Source organism: Pteropus medius, unplaced genomic scaffold (genome assembly GCF_902729225.1).
Source record: "Pteropus medius unplaced genomic scaffold, Ma_sr-lr_union100, whole genome shotgun sequence".
NCBI classification, from domain to species: Eukaryota; Metazoa; Chordata; class Mammalia; order Chiroptera; family Pteropodidae; genus Pteropus; species Pteropus medius.
In genome coordinates, this window is record NW_024349801.1 from 8,258,631 (window position 1) to 8,277,384 (window position 18,754).

At 44.6% G+C, this 18,754-nt stretch overlaps 1 protein-coding gene and 1 long non-coding RNA gene across 2 annotated transcripts in view; one reads left to right on the forward strand and one right to left on the reverse strand.

Annotated features, from left to right (window-relative positions):
• LOC120622979 (polycystin-1-like protein 2) overlaps positions 1-18,754 on the forward strand; it is an 83,625-nt gene that overhangs the window by 42,120 nt on the left and 22,751 nt on the right. The window contains exons 20-30 of the mRNA XM_039888823.1: positions 407-533; positions 1,198-1,329; positions 3,960-4,179; positions 4,813-5,006; positions 8,580-8,810; positions 9,481-9,582; positions 11,531-11,709; positions 13,352-13,498; positions 14,876-15,075; positions 15,775-15,992; positions 16,760-16,976. Coding sequence (XP_039744757.1) covers positions 407-533; positions 1,198-1,329; positions 3,960-4,179; positions 4,813-5,006; positions 8,580-8,810; positions 9,481-9,582; positions 11,531-11,709; positions 13,352-13,498; positions 14,876-15,075; positions 15,775-15,992; positions 16,760-16,976 — 1,967 coding nt within the window. The remainder of the gene's footprint in view (positions 1-406; positions 534-1,197; positions 1,330-3,959; positions 4,180-4,812; positions 5,007-8,579; positions 8,811-9,480; positions 9,583-11,530; positions 11,710-13,351; positions 13,499-14,875; positions 15,076-15,774; positions 15,993-16,759; positions 16,977-18,754) is intronic.
• Positions 1-18,754, reverse strand: part of LOC120622980 (uncharacterized) — a 101,857-nt gene that overhangs the window by 41,851 nt on the left and 41,252 nt on the right. The window contains exons 3-11 of the long non-coding RNA XR_005658610.1: positions 14,606-14,746; positions 12,526-12,671; positions 8,633-8,773; positions 7,163-7,275; positions 4,158-4,239; positions 2,464-2,918; positions 1,889-2,013; positions 1,149-1,391; positions 396-519 (exon numbers count right to left, since the gene is read on the reverse strand). This is a non-coding gene — a long non-coding RNA (uncharacterized LOC120622980). The remainder of the gene's footprint in view (positions 1-395; positions 520-1,148; positions 1,392-1,888; positions 2,014-2,463; positions 2,919-4,157; positions 4,240-7,162; positions 7,276-8,632; positions 8,774-12,525; positions 12,672-14,605; positions 14,747-18,754) is intronic.

Consider the following 18,754-nt stretch of genomic DNA (forward strand, 5'->3'; position numbering starts at 1 on the left):
AGGCTATAAAATGGAGCTGAGAGCCATAACATCAGAGGTCAAGTAGGTAGGGGAGATAAGCACAGAGAAATTTCCACATCGAAGCTCATTTATTTATTCAACAGAATATGTATTGGTCACCATTATGTTTCAGGCACTGTTATAGGCAGTGGGGGTACAACAGTAAACAAAGCTGGCTCAAGCCTTGTCCTCATGGAGCCTCCAACCCAGGGTAGGGGGCTTTGGCTGCCTTTTATGCTGCAGCTACTGACACAGATATGCAGAACTATATAAGAAGATCAAAACTGAGCCACCTATTCTGATGATAACGCAGGGCTCACTGTAGTGCAAGAGGCATGCAGATATTTCTCTGACACTGACTTTCTCTTCCCTCTATGGACATCTCTGTTTCTTACCTTGTGGCCAGAATACAGCCCCGGAGTTGGCAAAGCTCCTCCATGCACATTGCTCCTGCCAGTTCTGCGACTTTCACCTTGCCTGCTGCCTCCTCCCTTGGCTTCATGGAGGATGATCAGGAGCCTGTGGACATAAGGGTAACAACAGTAATAACCTCTTTGGCAACAGCCCTTTATGGTTTGCAAAGCACCTGAACATCAGTTATATTGACAGCTCTGTCGATTACACAGTATTATGATGTCCATTTTACAGATGAGGTTCAATGACTTGCCCAAGGCTACAAGCACAGTGGCAGAGCTGGGATTCAAACCCAGGCCTTCTGACTCCCAAATCTAACCTCTTTTTATCATGTTCTAAAATTTCTCCAGGAGCCTTGGTTCAATTAGTCATTGGAAATGATGCTCTTCCAACTTCGTTCCATAACTAGGCCTCTTTTCCATTCCCAAATTAGGGTATATCTGACTCTCTGCTCTGTGAGCCCCAGTAAAAGGTGACAAACTTCTTTCTCTTAGAGGTTTGTTGGCTTTGCTGGAAGAAAGGCTCAGACTAATTTTACAGTCCAGTAACTGTTCAAACATAGCAAGTCTGACTGGGTTCTCTAAACTCAGATCTCTGAGGCCTCACCCCCGATGGTTAGACACATGCTAGGAAAACCAGCATCAGGTAAAGGTAGGCCATTCACTCCTAAGGGTAAGGGCCACTTATCTGTCCCATCCTAAGAAACCTCATCAACACATTAGGGACCTTGTCACCTTCCAGCCTTTGGAACACTGAGCCAGTACTCCTTGTTCTTGGTTTCAGATGATGAGTTTCTCGAAGAGCCCCTTCTTAGCCCAAAGTCACTTTGATGTCAGCGGAACTGTTGGTGGCCTCTCTCTGACCAGCCCTAGTGGACAGCTCATACCCATGAAGAATCTGTCAGAGAATATTGAGGTAGATGTTGGGGTGCTGTCAGAAGTCAGGTGGCACTTCTGTCTTCTTCAACTTGGTTGAAACTAAAAGTGGTTATGAAAAAAAAAGATTAAAAAAGATAATCATTAAAAATGATCAATTTTGGGGTTTACAACTGGAAAGTTTCTTTAAATCTATTGATTGCAATCTTAATCATCCTCACTACATAAATCACCCCCATAACGTAGCCTCTAAAAGGTCCAATTAGATTTTCTTTGTAGTTAATAAAAAATATAAGCACACCAAGGTGCAATGAATTTAGATTCTTTTGAGATCTTAATGATTTTTTTCTAATCTTCTACAGCTTCCTCATCAATCGCTAATTCAGTAACAATTTTTAGGAACTCATCTTTATTGAGTCTTCTCAAACCATTCAACTTAAGTTTTCATGCAACTCATTCTTTTTCACACTCTTACTTTGTCACTTTATGTCACTAGATGAAATATATCATTAAAATTGACCATTAGCATTACAAGTATAACAGACATAAGCAAGTTTGACATAAGCGGGTCAGACAAAACTGCCTATTGATGAACATACAACTCAACTAACTGGCAGGAGAGAGCTGCCAGAATTACTAAAGAGAAGATGTAGTAGGTTGGGTTCTCTAGAAGCAGGGGCCGAGAAAAAATCTGCAGTGCAGGGTGGTTGCTAGAGATCAACACCTGCAAAGAGTAAAGAAAAAAACAGAACTGGGTAGAAGTCAGACTGCATTCCAGACCTCACACAGCCTCATTCAGCCCAGAGGGAAACTCTGCAGCAAGTATTAGCCCTCGGGGTTGTGTTAATTGTGTTTGTTATTTTCTGTACCTTAGTTGTTTCCATATCTTAAAAATTTTGCTGGCAGATACTGTCCCTTCCAGGTCTCTGCCAGGGCATGCTTTTCATATGCAAACTGACCAATCCTGACTCTATTCCTCAGCTATCCTCTCTATCTGAAGACAATATTCAGCTCTGACTAAAATCATCCCAGGGCCAGGTACCAGGCAATTAGAGACCACCCCTATAGCCTAAGCCTGCTAATGCTCAAACTGGTCAATCCTAAACTCACTCTGCCATGCCCTTCTGTTCTCTTGGAAACCCCAATAAAGGCCATGGCCTAGGCTTCACCTCACCTGCCATGCCAGCTTCTGCCTCCTGGTGTTCCTCCTGTGGCCCTGAGTGGCATGGCAGGTCCCTCCTCTCAGGAAATGTAAGTAATAAATTCTTCTTTCAATAGCATTGTCCTCTCCATGTCATCACTCAGTCAACTCCATACACTGAAATCCCACGGGTACAAAAGAAACGAGAGTGTCTCACATTAGGTCAATATGTCTGGATCTCATACCCCCCTCTTCTCTCAGTCACTGAAAGCAGGTGGCGCCAGGAAAGGTGGCCCTCAGGCAAGGTGAGTCTCTGTGGCCCGGGCAGACCCTGAAGGAGCTGGGAGCTGAAGCATGTCTGTTGACCACACTCCCTGTGATTGGGCAGCAGATCCTTCCTGGAAGGGAGAGCTGAATTGCACATTCCTTCATCTACCATGGAGGACCTCCAGGCATAAGCAAGCAGTGCACAGTGGGCATCGATCAGTCTGTTTTAAAAAGGGAATGGACAGCATCAGTTAATTTGCAGAGCTGATTAAATAGAGAGTGGTTATGAGAATTGCTAATATAAGAGTAATAGCAGTGACTAATTGTTGAGGGTTATTGTGTGCTGGCACTTGGCTAAATATTTTGTATGATATCATTTTTAATAGTCAATGAGTCTATGCAGTCTATTGATGGCAAGAAACTGAGGCTCAAAACAGTTCGTTAATTGGCTGGAGGTCCCAAAGCTAATATAGGGTAGAACCAAGATCCAAATAGAGGTCTCTCTCCCTCTCTGGCCTGTGCTCCTAACTTATACTTACTTGCTCAACACTTTAAACCCCACCACTAGTTCACACAGCACTTCTGTGCAAATTAGGAAACGTCTCCTCTCTTTCTGTGCAGATGTGGCCCCAACTGGGGTGCATAGCTTGATGAGCATGGTAGGCTTAATAAAAGCCCCCAAGATATCTATGTCCTCAGCCCTGAGCCTATGAAGGTTACTTTGCATGACAAAAGAAACTTTGCAGATGTGATTTAAGTTAAGGATCTTGAGATAGAGATGATCCGGGATTATCTGGGTGGGTCTAATGTCATCACAAGGTCTTTATAAGAGAGAAGCACAGGGGAAGCTGATTTCCTAAGAGGAAAAGGTGATTTGATGATAGAAGAGGTTGGGGTAATAGGAGAAAGAGGCCATGAGCCAAGGGATGCAGGTGGCCTCCAGAAGCTAGAGAAGGCAAAGATGTGGATTCTTCCGTAGAGCCTCCAGAAGAAATTGGCCCTGCCAACTTCAACCCTGTGAAGCTGATTTTGGACTTTTGGCTTACAAAACTATAAGATAACAAATTTGTGTTGTTTTTAAGACACCAAGTTTGTAGTCACTTGTTACAGCCGCCCCAGGAAACTAGTAGAATGAGCAAAGCACAGACAGAGTGGCTTTCAGTTCCCCAGGTGCTCACCCTGCCCAGCTCTGTACAGCAGCTCTGATGCTCACTGGCATTTCCATCTTGGCATACTCTTGACTTGATCGTTTCTGATGACAGATCCTGCTGCCTCGGCTTTCAAGATATAGTGAGCCAACCGTGTTGAACCTGATCAGTCCTGAAGCTTTGTGGGTGAACATGACTTTAAGGGGCATGGCTCTGGGGATCCAGCTACACTGGAGACCTGACATCCCACTCATGCTCTGCCTGGGCTATGGCTACCACCCCAACAAGACCAGCTATGATGCCAAAGCTCACCTTCCACCAATGGCTGTTCCAGGTAGTCCCATCATCAGGCCAGTTTCTAGAGCTGCTTCCTGGGGGTATGACCAGCTTAAAACTTGAGAATCAGAAGCCAAAGGGAAAAAGAAAAAAAGAAAAACACTTGTTATATTAAGGGCATATTTTTGTTGGTGGGATTATAACTACGACTATTACTACTACTACTTCTACTACTGATTAATAATAAAAATAACAATTATTATTATTATTTTTATTATTATCCTCATCATCCAGTAATATTAGGTAAGCACTTACTATATGCCCTAAAGAAGCTGACAACCACTTATAGAACTGACCTCAATATAATTCTCATAACAACCCTCAAGAATGGGGACTATTGAAATCTTTCCTTTCTAGATAAAAACAGAGATTAAGTAACTGGTCCAAAGTAACATAGCTAAGAATAAACAGTCAGAATTTGAGCCCTCATCTGTCTGACTTGGCAGCCGTGCTCTGAGCCGGGAGTGTCTCTTCTATGCTCCTGGTTTCAGGAGGAGAGGGTACGCCTAGTACATTGAGGAGACCATCAGGGTAGGCTTCCCTGCCAACCTGCCTTGGTCCCCCTCTTCCATAATGTTAGACCCAGTCTCCACAAGGCTTCAGGCTGACCTAGAGCTCCCTTTTCTTGCAGATGGGATGTCCACATGGATCCTGAGCCCAGAGGACCTGCATTTTGGAGAAGGTGTCTACTATCTGACTGTGATCCCTGAGTCTGACCTGGAGCCAACCCCTGGCAGGGACCTTACAGTTGGCATCACCACCTTCCTGTCCCACTGTGTGTTCTGGGATGAGGGCCAGGGAACTTGGGACAACTCTGGGTGCCAGGTAAGGAGAGGGAAGGGGAGAAGAAGACAGAGCAGCTTGGTTGGGTGTGTCCCAGTCATTTAGCGTCCCCTTTTAGTGACTTTGGTGCACCATCTTTGGCCCCTCCACAATGCCTTTGCATATGAGCCTGGAATGCCCCACTCCCACCCCCAGCCTAGTTAACGCCTCCTTCAGATCCCACATGAAGTGTCACTTCCTCCAAAAACTTCTCAACTCCCTAGCTAGGTCAGATTTCCTACTGTGAAGTCTCAGAGCACATAGGTCTGCCTCCTCCATAGCTCTAAGCGGAGTGCTGGTTCTATGTGCACTTAGGAGATCACTGAAAGATGTTTGTTCCCTTGGTACACTGGGAGCCACCTGAAACAGAAACAGTGCTTTATGTACCATTGGGAACAAATGACTGTTGAATGAATGGACAACTAACTGAGAAGCCCTGCTGACTCTGGGTTAACGAGGGAAGACAGAGTGTCATTTCCAAGGAACTGAACTCATAGCCAAGTCCTTTATTCTATGCCAGGTACCGTGTTCCATGCTTTACTTGTGTTATCTCTTCACATCTTCATAATAAGTCTTGAAGATCTTTGCTATTCACACTTTATAGGTGGTAAAATAAAGGCTCAGGAAACTCAACTAACTTGTCCCAAAGCCCTCACCTAGTAGATAGAGGAAGCTGGGACTCTGTCTCCAGAACATAAGACTTAGTGATATAGAGCTACGTGCCATCTCAAAAGGGGCTCAGCAAGACCGAGCCCAGCAAATGGCACACACATGTCAAATGACAACAGTCACAAGTAGTGTTAAGAAGCCAGGTCCTAACAGAACCACAGAAGGGGACTCAGAGCTGAGTTCCTTCTGGGTTTCTTTCTGCTGCAGCTTCATCTTCCTTGTCAACTCTTGCCATAGTTTCCAGCTGCCACACACAGGGAGTTCCCCAAAGTTCCAGGAAGAGACAAGGGTGCACAGAGATGCCCAAGGCACAGCAGGCTCCCCATGCTCGCAGCACAGGCCTTCATACCTGGTGAATGAGACCCTGGGTGTGTTAAACCTTCCAGAGTCCTCATTCCCAGAAGCTGTCTGATCTTGATGCTGCTGTCACAGAATGCCCACTGCAGGCTGCCCTTAGACCTGAGGTTCGGAAAGTGGGATGGTATAGGGGCTGGCAGCATGAGCTCTGCCATCAGACAGACTTGGGTCCCATTCCACTTCATCAATTCTAGCAAAGTGATCTTGGACGAGTCATCCCACCTCTCTGAGCTTTCCCATCTGAAAATGGGAAGTATGGGGACATGCTAGGGAAGGATCACTAAGCTAAATGTAAGTTACTAGAAAGTTCCTAGCTTTTGAGTAGAGTCGTGAGTTCTCAGGTGCTCATTATGTTATTAAAAATATACATCTACTAATGCGTACATACCTGAATGTGGGACGTACAAAGGTCATATGTGGAAGTGTGTCATAGGCCAAAAATTGTATTAATCTAATATTGTATACTTGATGTTCATTATAGATACAGATTTAGATATAATTATTCAGATATAGATATATAGAGATCAATGAGGAGCCATAAATAAGTAAATGGGATCATCAAGTTTAGATGGAAAACCACCGCTGAATTCTCTAAATAGCTTTTAAAAAGTTCCAAATTTATGGGCTATAGACCTTGTCACGGGGTAAAGACAAAATAATTCCAAGGGGTCTGAGAACCATATTCTTACATCTTTTCTCAAAGGATACTAAAGGTGCAACTACTCTTATGAAGGGATGCACAGATTAATTTCCAATGTTCAAAGTGGCCCTCATACTGGAAGAGGTTGAGAAAGCCACTGCCCGCCAGGTCTTTGTGAAAACCTAGGAAGGCAAAGATCTTAGGCATAAATCAAGTCTGGTTCCTAGGCTCCCAGCAGTGAAATGGTCTTGTCACAGGCATCTGCTTGGGTTTCTTCTCTGAAACCAGCTCTACCCCTTCCAGGTGTGCCAAGTGTTTTGGTAAGCCCCACAGCTACATGCCTAATGCTGGCCAGGATTGAGAAACAAGAGAAACAATGGAACAAATACAGAACTAAGACCCATGTAGTACTGATGAACAGTTGGTGCCATGCCCATGTGGAGGGGTCAGCCTTTGCTGGGTGGATCGTTTAAGAAAAAGAAACAAGAGTTACCTGTTGGGGCATATTTGGGCTGTGGTAGGTTCTTCATCACTAGGCGTTGAGCAGAGAACTTTCCACAGACCACTGTTTTCTGCTCCTTCCCACTTTACCACCTCGTGGTGGAACTTGAAAGGAAAAAATGGTGCTTGGTTGTGGAGTTGAACTAAATCTTCTTTACCCACCACATGGTCCTGCAGGGAGGTTTCAAGCTAGCCAAGGGCTTTAGGGAAGGCCTGCCCCTAAGTACAGGGTATGAAGTAAAATAGCAAATGAGGGTCCCTGCCCTGGCCCGTTCCTGTTGCCCCACTCCCAATCTCATGGTCCTATGACACATGGGACCATGTGCCCAAGCTCCATTCACATGCCCCATCCCTGATAGCCACATCTGGCCACACTCATGTCTAGGGGTGGGCACACCAGTAGCCAGTCCACCATGGAAAAACGATCCTGAGGAACAGGTCTGTGCAGGCCTTGAAAACAGGGAATTCTGAGGTTCTAGGTCCCAGAGCTGAGACTAAGGTAAGGCAAATGAGGCATTTAGAGTGCAAAATTTAAGGAGGGGCTCATTCTCAGGGTTACTCAAGGCTGTGCCTAAGTTCTGGCTGAGTGTTCTGTGCTGTGGTGAGAGTATTCCTTTTGCTCCAACTCCTCATCCTGTGTAGAGGGGTGCAGCCTGAGAACAGCTAGAGTGGGACCCTTCCAAGGATAAGCCCAAGACAAGGGTCCCAGGTGCCTAGATCTAAAGTGGGGAGGGGTCAAGTTTAGGGAATACTTTCCTGGTGCTAAGATACCAGCTCGGATTAAACATTTGTCCTTCTCTTTCTTTTGCATGGTTCCCCCAGTCTTAGTCTTCTTTTGCTCTTCAGTGTAAAAATGACAAACTATCTCAGCTTGCCCAGGCCTGAGGGGGCTCCCAGGACTCCAAACTTTCACTCTGAAAAGTAGAAAAGTCCCTGGCAAACAAATGAACTGGTCACCCTGAATGTCCTCTCAGCACCTACCCCATTGCCTGGCCCAGAATTAGCACTCAATGAATATCTGTCCAATGAATAAGTATCAAGTGGGAGAATAGACTGGAATGATTTACACCAAAGTGTGATAATAGTTGGTTATGGATAGTGGAGGACAGAGGAGACTTCTGCTTTACTTGCAATATTTGTCTAAAAGAGGCAAAGCAGACTGGCAAAACAGGCAGTTGCCCACTGAGAATGATGGGTGCAAAGATGTTTGTTAAATCTACTATTCTCTGCATTTTAGAATTAATTTTTAATTAAATAAAAAATCCCAAGAGGAATTCTGAAGCTGGTCTCCCAGCAGGCTCCCCAGCCCCTCCCCAGGTCAGTGTATATGCTTCATCATTCCCATCATTTGGGCTCAAGAGAGCCAAGGATACGCTTGCATTTCCACCAGGGCCTCTTTGCAATTGCAGGTGGGATCACAGACCACCCTCTCCCAGACACACTGCCTCTGCAACCACCTCACTTTCTTTGGAAGCACATTCCTCGTGATGCCTAATGCCATCGATGTCCGTCAGACTGGTGAGCTCTTTGCCACCTTCGAGGACAACCCCGTGGTTGTGACCACCGTGGGCTGCCTCTGTGTGGCCTATGTGCTGGTGATAATCTGGGCAAGGAGGAAAGATGCTCAGGATCAGGCCAAGGTGAGGTTGTACGGTCCCCAGGAATGGGAGGGGGAAAAGGAGTGCCTGGGATCAGCCCATGGAAAGGGAGGGAAAAAGGGTGGATGACCAGAGGGAGAAGTTGAGCTAGAATGCAGCCCATCAACAGCCCCACACCACACGGGGAGTTCCAGAGCTCTCCAGATTGGGTTGAGATGTCCTGGTCTTGATCACAGCCAGGTACCACATCAATCTGCCATTGGGTGTTGGCCTTCCTAGGAGGGTGCATGACCTCAACAAAGGTGGCTTTGATCCCTGACAACAGCACCTCAGCAACTGGGGCAACAAGCCTTCCATTGACCTCTGGCCAACTCTGGCTTTTTACTACTTTAACATTCATTCTTTTTAAATTCCCTTAGGGGCACAATATGGTTCCAATGCTCTGAGAAATTATATCAAACATTGAACATGCTCAGCTTAACACCAAGTTCATTTCCAATTTGATTGCTTTGAGTTATATTTAACAAATACATTTTGTACTTTTCAGTTTAAAGTTTTTGTTTCACTTGTTCTCACCTGATGAGAAGGATAAATAAGATAAAATTTTGCTTTCCCCCTTTAATTGTCACGAGTGTCCACCTTAGTCTTGGCTTGTGTGCAGTAGATGAACCCACTGAGCAGAGCATTCTCCTAACTCAGTCCTTCTGTCCAGGTGAAGGTCACAGTGCTGGAGGACAATGATCCCTTTGCCCAGTACCACTACCTGGTGACAGTCTACACTGGGCACCGGAGAGGGGCAGCTACTTCTTCGAAGGTACCTGACCATGCACCATCCCTCAGCTGATCAGCATTTCCCACCCAACAAAGTTCCTGCCAGTCCATCATTGGGTTATTTGAGTGCAGTGAATTTGGTGTTGTAGGGTGTTTGTTATTTTTAATATCTTGCTTTTTGTTTTTTATAGGAAAGAACTGTCAAAAAAAATGTCACCTGAAGCCTCAATAGTTGAAAAGATAAAGGAGGAGTGGGTTAAGGAAGAACTGTGGTCTAGCATAGACTCTTCTTATCTCTATCAAAGAATAACTAGGCAGTTAGTTGGTTACCTGCATGCAAATTTGCTCACATATCAAGAATAGTCAATAAACTTACAAAAGAATAAAGGGAAAACAGAATTTATAAAAGAGAGGGGAAGAAGGAAAGAGAAAGAATACCTACTTTTTGAAAACAATGAGTCTTGAATTACATTTTGTAGGTAAACTGATTAGGTGGCATCTCGCTAAGAAGTCAGACTGAGCTGTCTGTCCTTGAACAGGCTGACTAGAGGTAGTAAACTATTTCATTTATTTATGGATTCTCTGAAATCCTTGAGCATTTAGCCATGGAGCATACAACAGTTTGTCTCTGTAATGTCTCAGAATCTTTAGATATGTCTGCCCTGCACCATATCCATCATTAAAATACATTATCCCTTGCAGCAGCCTCCAAGGTTCCTTTAACAAAACCGAGAGCTCCATGGAACACATCTTGAGAACCACTGATATTTTATATATTGTCCTGGAAAAAGCTCCATTGTTTTTTCAAAAAATGACATTAGGGTTCATTAGATCAGGGCATTAATCTGTTTATTTTTTATTTTTTGATCTTATTTTTATTTATGTATATATTTGTTTGATTTTTTATTTTTATTTTAAAATTTGTTTTATTTCTATTTATTGCTGTGTCTTAAGTCTTCGGCCAAATGTCTAAAACAGAATAAGTGCTCAGTAACTATTTGTTAAATAAACATAGGAATCAATTCCATCCATCTAATAAAACATCCATCTCACTTCTGTTTGACACTAAGAGTCGATCTTAACAGGAAGAAGAAAAAGCCTCTAATCTACAGGCCATTCTCATCATGGAGAGTTACAGTCACATTTCAATCTGATATTGTCTTAGTTTGAGTTCCCCTAGTACAAGTGGTTCTCAACTAGGGGCGATGTTGCCCCAGGTGGACAGTTGGCAATGATGGAGGCATTTTTGGTTGTCACAGCTTGGGAGATGCTACTAGTATCTGGTGGGTAGAGGCCAGGGATGCTGCTAAACATGCTACAATGCACAAGACAGCCCCCAGAGCAAGGAATTATCTGACCTAGAATGTCTGTAGTAGAGAAACCCTATATAGCAGAAAAGCAGACTCTGAAACAAGGATTTCGGCACAAGTAGTTATTTGAGAGAGGATCCTAGGATGCCCCAGTATGGGAGCGGGAAGCTGACAGGAAGAAGAAGGAACCAATAACGAGTGCATTATCAACATATTTCCCTTCTGGGCAACTGGAACCTGATCCCAATAGGAGCTCTAGAAAATCGTAAAGAACACAAACTTCAACATCAGTGGTGGAGGACCCCATTACAGCGGCCATTCATTCTCTGGCTCTTTTGGCCAGCTACTCTAATAGCCAAAGAAATGCCCAAGGAAAGAGATGCAGCTGCTGGCAGCTGGATGTGAGCATAGGGAGTGCTCTCTTACAAATAAACATATGGGAAGTTTGAAAAGGTCACCAGGAAGCATTTTATGAGTATAACTCATCTTGAAGACAGATAGCATCACCCCAAATCTTCACACAACTGAAAAATAACTTAGGCAAGCCCAACATGAAAGGAGAAGAGAGGGTGAAAGGGCCATGCTTTGCTGATTTTCCTGGTTTGGGGATACTTCTAATGAAATAGCCAGTGGGGCTTAGTTACCATGTGGAGTTGGTCACTCCTGGTCTCTGGATTTCAGGTGACTGTCACCCTATATGGCCTGGATGGAGAGAGTGAGCCCCACCACCTGTCAGACCCTGACATCCCGGTTTTTGAGCGAGGAGGAGTGGATGTCTTCCTACTCTCCACCCTGTTCCCCCTGGGGGAACTCAGGAGCTTGCGGCTATGGCATGACAACTCAGGGGATCGGCCTTCCTGGTGAGTCAAGGGTGAGCAAACTACAAGAACCTACTAAGCACCAGGCCAGTGTGCATTTGCTGCCTTGCTGATCTTCACAAGCCTCTGCAAGATACATAGAATAAATCCCTATTTCATAGATAAGGAGACTGAGAGTCAGAGAGGCCCACCAGTCCATGGGCCACACAGATTGAATGAGTAGCTAGGAGAGAAACTAGAAGCAACAGCCTTGGGATCCAGTGCTAGCCCCACACTTGGCACTTTTGCAGCATCAAACTGTCATTTAGCTCCCAGTCTCTGCATCTGTAAAGTGGGGGAGATGCCTCGTATGAAGACAAATCTTGCCTAATAAGAGGAGACTAAATGAGACACTGAGCTGATTCTCTGGTAGAAGAAGCAAGAACAGTTGCTGCCACTGAACACTAAGCTAAAGTCATCTTCACAAGTGCTGTGATTATCCTTGTTTTACATGTGGGAAAATCTAAGCTCAGGGAAGATAAGTGACTCGCCCAAAGTCACCTAGGTGGCAAGCTTGGGGCTAAGACTCCTCCCCATTCTGTCTGAGGCCAAATCTAGTAACTTGGATGAGTGGTTTCCATCAGCAGCTGGCTGCTTTAGAAAAACACAGCAGTTATATTGCTGTCTTTGATTTACCTAAGGAATTAAATATTAATACTTAAGTGTCTCAGCTATAGGTTGGTTCTCACAGAGCAGACTCTGAGATGGAGTTGCACATGCAGGGTATTTATCAAAGAGTACCTGGGGTCAGCGTCTGGGAAGGGAGAGAAGGAAGCAGAATGAGCAAACTTTTGATGCAATAACAACAGCCCAGCTGACCTCCTGGAAAGCTCTGGAGCTGTCCCAAGTTGGTTTGAGATGCCTAGTTCTTGATCATGCCTGGGCACTGGACCCATCAGTCACTGGATGTCAAGTGGATGTGTGACCTCAACAGATGTGGCGCTGGCATGTCTGACAGGGATGTCCTCCCAGAAATGAGAAAATTCATGTTAGACGCTTCTTAGCATAGTCCTTAATATACAGTAAATACTCAGTAAAGAGTGACTACTGATATCATTGCTATTCTTATTGGCTGTAAAGCAACAGAAAAATTGGTTGCCGCTGGATCTGACATCCCAGCAGAGGCAAGATGATTTCATTTCTTCCCCAGGCTTCAAAGGCCTAACTCAGGTTAGATGATATCTATGAAGTCCTGAGTCCAAGATAGATGGTAGGCTCATTCTCTGGGTGGAAGCCCACGAGAGGATCAGATTTTGTGTACCTAAGTCTGCATCTCCCTGAACACACACATCTAGACAACACGGCTTTCCTCACTTGTATCTGGACGCTGGCCCTGGGCTTGCTTCCCTGTGTCTGGGTTAATAGTTCCAGAATGCACCCTCTTGCTGCATATCTGTGAAAACATGGCAGCCATCAATACCTGCCTGGCTCTGTACTCTAGCTGAGCTCCTAACATGAAGCCAAATTCACCCAATGATCAGGGCATTTTGATCAAGGCACCAAGAATAGTGAAGAAAAATATAAAGCCTCTCTTTCCAGGAGCTCTTGTTCTTGGGCTCAAAGTTTGCAAAGGTGTTACTTTCATGGTATCTAAGGAAGTCTTGTCCCCTAACCTTGTCCTCAAAAGCATAGGTCTCTTCTCCAGGTATGTGAGCCGGGTGCTGGTGCATGACCTAGTGATGGACCAGAAGTGGTATTTTCTCTGCAACTCGTGGCTGTCTATCAATGTTGGAGACTGTGTTCTTGACAAAGTATTTCCGGTGGCCACAGAGCAGGACAGGAAACAATTTAGGTACTTTTTTTTCTTTTTAAGCAAATGCTGTTTACTCTGTTCTTTCATCTTTAAGGAAGTTGCATCATAATCTAGTTTCAGCCAAATAAAAGCACATTTACTTCCAAACTACTCCACTCATTTACTTAACTTATTTACATCTACCTGGGCCCCTTTAGGCATTTGGGTTTATGACCTCTTTAAATGGCTTTTGAGTTAGATTTTTAAAAAGTCTGTTTCCCACATGCCTGCTACTGACTTGCTGCATGACCTTGGATAAGTCTCTCATCTTTCCAGTTCTCAGCTTCCAAATCTGAAAAATGAGTTGTCAAATGTGCCTACCCCAAAGGGCACCTATGCAGGTCCCATGAAACAATGTAGGTAGTATCCTCAGCACAGTGAGTGGCTCAGAGTAAGTGCCCAACTACAGGAGCAGATATTATCCTCCAACTGAATCAAAACATGTGATTCCTGGAAAGTAGACAAGGAGCTATCCAAAGGCAGGACCATGTCATTCCTCCCATGAAGCCCTGTTGCCCAGCAGAGCACCTGGCACACAGCAACAGGCTCACCAAATATTTGCTGAATGAGTAGAACAATCACGTGGAAAATCACTGTTGTTGGCAACTGACCTCTCTCTTTATACACCTTTACTCTGGGTCCAAGCTATCCACACACCCCAGAGTTATGATCCAAGTATTATTCAACCCTAGAGGATGTTGGCATTGACCAATCAGAACAGGCGCCAGCTGGGAATATCAGCTCTGCACACTCTCAGGAGAATCCAGGCCCTTGAAGAGCTCCTGTGGTTAAAGTATATTCTACTCATAGAGAAATAACATGGATTAAAGGGAATATGGTGCTAATTTCAGAGATCTTGTGGTAATTTTTATTCTCTCAAACTAAGACTGAATCCAGAGCCTGGAATTATTAACCACTATCCTCTAGTGCTCTAATTGTAACAAATTCAATAATATAGTTATATTATTATATTAAAATTACAATAAAAATAATAATTGCTAACACTGATGAACACTCACCTATATGCCAGCTACTTTACCAAATGCTTCACAAAAATTATCAGTTTTAATCCTTTCAACAATCTGGTGAGGCAGGTTCTGTTATTACCTCCATTTTGCAGATGAGTAGACTGAGGTACAAAGAGTAAATTGCCTGAGGTCACACAGCTGGTAAGAGGGCAGTCTAGGATTCCAAGCCACTCTGTCCAGAGTCCCCATCATTAACTGTTGCAATGATGCTGTATTTCTTCTATAATAGAAAAATATAGATGATAAATCTTAGAAACAAATCCCCCCTCTCATCTCGACTACTCTAAAGAGACCTTCTTCAATTCCTGTCTCCCTAAATGCCTGTCCTTCTCTTCTTGCCTGTCCACAGCTACCTGTTTTTCATGAAGACCTCCATGGACTTCCAGGATGGACACATTTGGTATTCTATTTTCAGCCGCTCAGCTCGGAGCAACTTCACCCGTGTCCAAAGGGTGTCCTGCTGCTTTTCCTTGATTCTTTGTACCATGCTGACCAGCATCATGTTCTGGGGTGTCCCCAAGGACCCAGCTGAGCAAAAAATGGATTTGGGTAATTCCCTCTGTCATGGCAGTCAGGGATAGTGGCTGGTGGACATGAATCATCACTGCCCCCAAAATGCCGCATAATTCCAGAACTCCTAAGACCACCCTCAGTTTCAATAACTCACTAGAAGGACTCACAGAAGTGAGAAATGTTATTATACTTCATTCTTATTATAGAGAAAACATATATAGATTAAAACCAGGAAAGGGAAGAGGCACATAGGGCAGGGTCCAGGGCAGACCAAGCATGGCGCTTTCAGTTTTCTCCTCCTAATGGAGTTGTGGACAGTGCTCACGCTTCCTGATAATGATGAGAGACAACAAGCATGGAGTATTGCCAACCTAGATGCTTACCTGAGCCTTAGTGTCCAGAGTTTTTATTGGGGCTTGCTCACGTAGACATGGCTGACTGCCTGCATGGCTGACCTTAGTCTCCAACCTCTCCAAAGGCTGAGGTAATGCCATGTGGTCAAGGTCCCCACCATAAGTCACATCGTTACCATAGACTAGATGGTGTGGCCTAAGACCTCAGTTAAACAAAGGCATACCTACAAGGCAGGATATCTCAAGGGCTTAGAGGTCATCTCCCAGGAGCCGCTAAAGAGCTAGGCATTTCTTTGGGCAAGGCTAATCCTTATCATATAGCCACCTTCTGGAAGGGGTGGAGGGGACTCCCCCGTTGACCCTTTTCCTCCCTTTTCCTCAGGTCAAATTGAATTCACTTGGCAAGAAGTGATGATTGGGCTGGAGAGTTCTCTCCTCATGTTCCCCATCAACCTCTTAATTGTTCAGATCTTCCGAAACACCCATCCTTGGGTCACTAAGGAGCAGAGCACCGGGAAATGGGATAGGGGGTCCCTCAGCCCAGCCCCCACACCACAGCCCATGGAGGATGGCCCTCTGACACCTGAAGTGGTGACTAAGGTATGTCCTCAACTTTGGCAGTGTGAGAGATGCTCCAACCTGGGGAGAAGTAGGGGTGGAGAGTAGGGCTTGGGGCCTGGCAACTTCATGTTGTCTGATAGTAACGGATATCAAGATTCATCAACTGCACACACACACATGCACACACATGTACACACGCAGATGTATGCATACACACATACCCATACCATGCACGCACACATGTACACATTCGCACATAACCACAGAAATTCACATGCCTACAAACACGTACATGCATGCATATATATGCACACTCACATACATATATATACACATCCACACACATGTACACATGCACATGCATATACACATTTATACATACTTACACATACATTCATGCATAGACATACACATAAAACCTATAGACACACACACATGCATACATACATACTTTTGAGTACCTATTATGTACTATGTATAAAATATCATACCTTCATTTTAGATCACAGGCTAAGCCCACAGAAGGGACTCCCTCTGCATTCATGCGCTCAATAAGCATATACTGAGCACCTACTATGTACCACACTTTGTGGAATACAGCCTGGAATGTACCAGTTCAAGTCTTAGAAGAGGAATTTTATAGATGACAAAATGGAAGCTCAGGATGGTCCAATATCATGTCTCAGTGTGGAGAGCTGGGATTCAAACCCAGATTTGTCTGACTCCAGAGCAAAAGCTTTTGACCACTATGCTGCCCCTCTTATCTGTGGCTCACATCCCCTTATCCTACCTGGGCCAACTTGCAGGATATGTGGAGACTCGTCAGCTCCCTATTTAAAGCTCTTAAGGTGCCATCTCCCACCTTGGGCTGGGATTCGGCAAACTTGATGGACATCAACCAATTGTTGGCCTTAGTGGAAGATGTCATCTGTCTGCAGAACATGGCAGGGCAGATGTTCCGGGAGGAAGCCAAACAGCGAGAGGACCCTTTAACACTTACTCTTGGGTCTATACAAATGAAAGGTAAGTCCTGATGTTTCTGTGCTGAGAGGGGGCATATTGGAGCCAAGTGAAGAGAGGACTGAAGGCCATGTCCATATTACTAGGGGGTCAAAAAGTCTTACTAGGGTCTCCCTTACTGGCCTCCACTCCAACCACTTGCCACTGCCTCCCTCTCTGTACCACAAGTATCCTGCTCTCCTCAGAAGGCCAAGCTGCCTTCCTACTAAAGGCCTTTGCACATGTTGGTCCTTTAATCTAGCACATTCTTTCTCCTCTCCTCGCTTAGCTAATTCGTATTCAGCCTCTAGTCTTGATGTAAGCATCCCTACCTCAGGGGAGCAACCCAACCCCCAGCCCACAACAAAGTCTCCAGCCGCATGCTCTTTAGCTCTCAAGCTTCTCTTGCATTGCTTTCACACTGCTTGTTTCCAAATCATGAATTGTGTGAAGAGTTGTTTAAAGTCTGGACCGTCTTTCTTGGAGCATGAGCTCTGTGAGGTGGGAGTCATCAGACCACCTCTTCTCTACTGTTTCTCCTGTGCCTGCTCCCATACAACACACAGAAAGCACCCAACAATACATGTGTGCGATGCCCTCAACATAGAAGGTCGTTATGGAATGCACAAAGAAAAAGGTATGTTCTTCTTCTGTATGCAGCCTGATAACTTGAGTCACTCAGAAGAACCATCTCTGGATCTTGGCGCTGCCACTGATGGGCTGTGTGACCTTGGACAAGTTACTTCAGTTCTCTGTGCTTCAGTTTCTTTTTCTATAGTGTTGGGGTATGCAAAGTCAAACTAGATCCATTTCCAAATGTGTGGGGCAGGACATGAGATGATGGACAGGCAGTAAAAAACATTAAAGAACACTGAATCACAGAGTGAAAAAGTTACTCCTTCATTCTCTTCCAATCCTAATTAAGTCAAGGAGAAAGTGTTAGTTGGGTACTACTGTGTCTTTAACACCTCATTAACACTTGTTAATCTCTGGCAGAGATAGCAGGCCTAAACTGAGAGCCTTTTGAAACAATATTCATCTAGAATTTGGTAATATGGTGTAATTTTTATTAATTTCTATATATGGCACATTATTCTGGTTTGAACTAGTCTCTGACTCTCCTCTTGCCCCTTTCCTGCACATTTTCCACCCAGATCAACGCCACCAGTGTTTAGACAAGACTGTCCATTAGAACATCTCACAGTTCTATATCTGCCCTGTCCAATATGGCAGCCACTAGTCGCATGTAACTATTGAGCACTTGAAATGTGGCTAGTGTGACTGACGAACTAAACCTTTAATTTTAATTAATTTTAATTTAAACAGCCACATGTAGTAAGTGGCTGCCACAGCGAATGATGTGGGTTAAGAATGCTGCAATTTTTAACATACAAGGCTGGTCACTGTCTAAACCTTATTTAGAATACAAAGTAGAGTCTACAGAATGAGGAATCTGAATTCATTTTCCTTGGCTCCACCTCTGATATAGTGAATTAAATTTTCTGGGGTGAGAACAGGAATTTGCAATTTTAACTACTCATTTTGGTGACTTACACACACTGAATGTTGAGTCATTGCCTTCAAGACGAGGTCCCAACTTCTTACTATAGCACTCAAGACCCTCCAGGCCAGGCCCATCCTGACATGGTCAGCCCCACCTTGACCCCCATGCTCCAGCCACCCTGGAGGTTTTGCCATAAAGAGCCAGACTTGGGCTGCCTGTGAAGGTCATCCCTGTAGGAGCTCTGTTGATGCTTGCACCAGACACTAGGCCGTGAGTTTGGGGACTCTGGCATTCATAG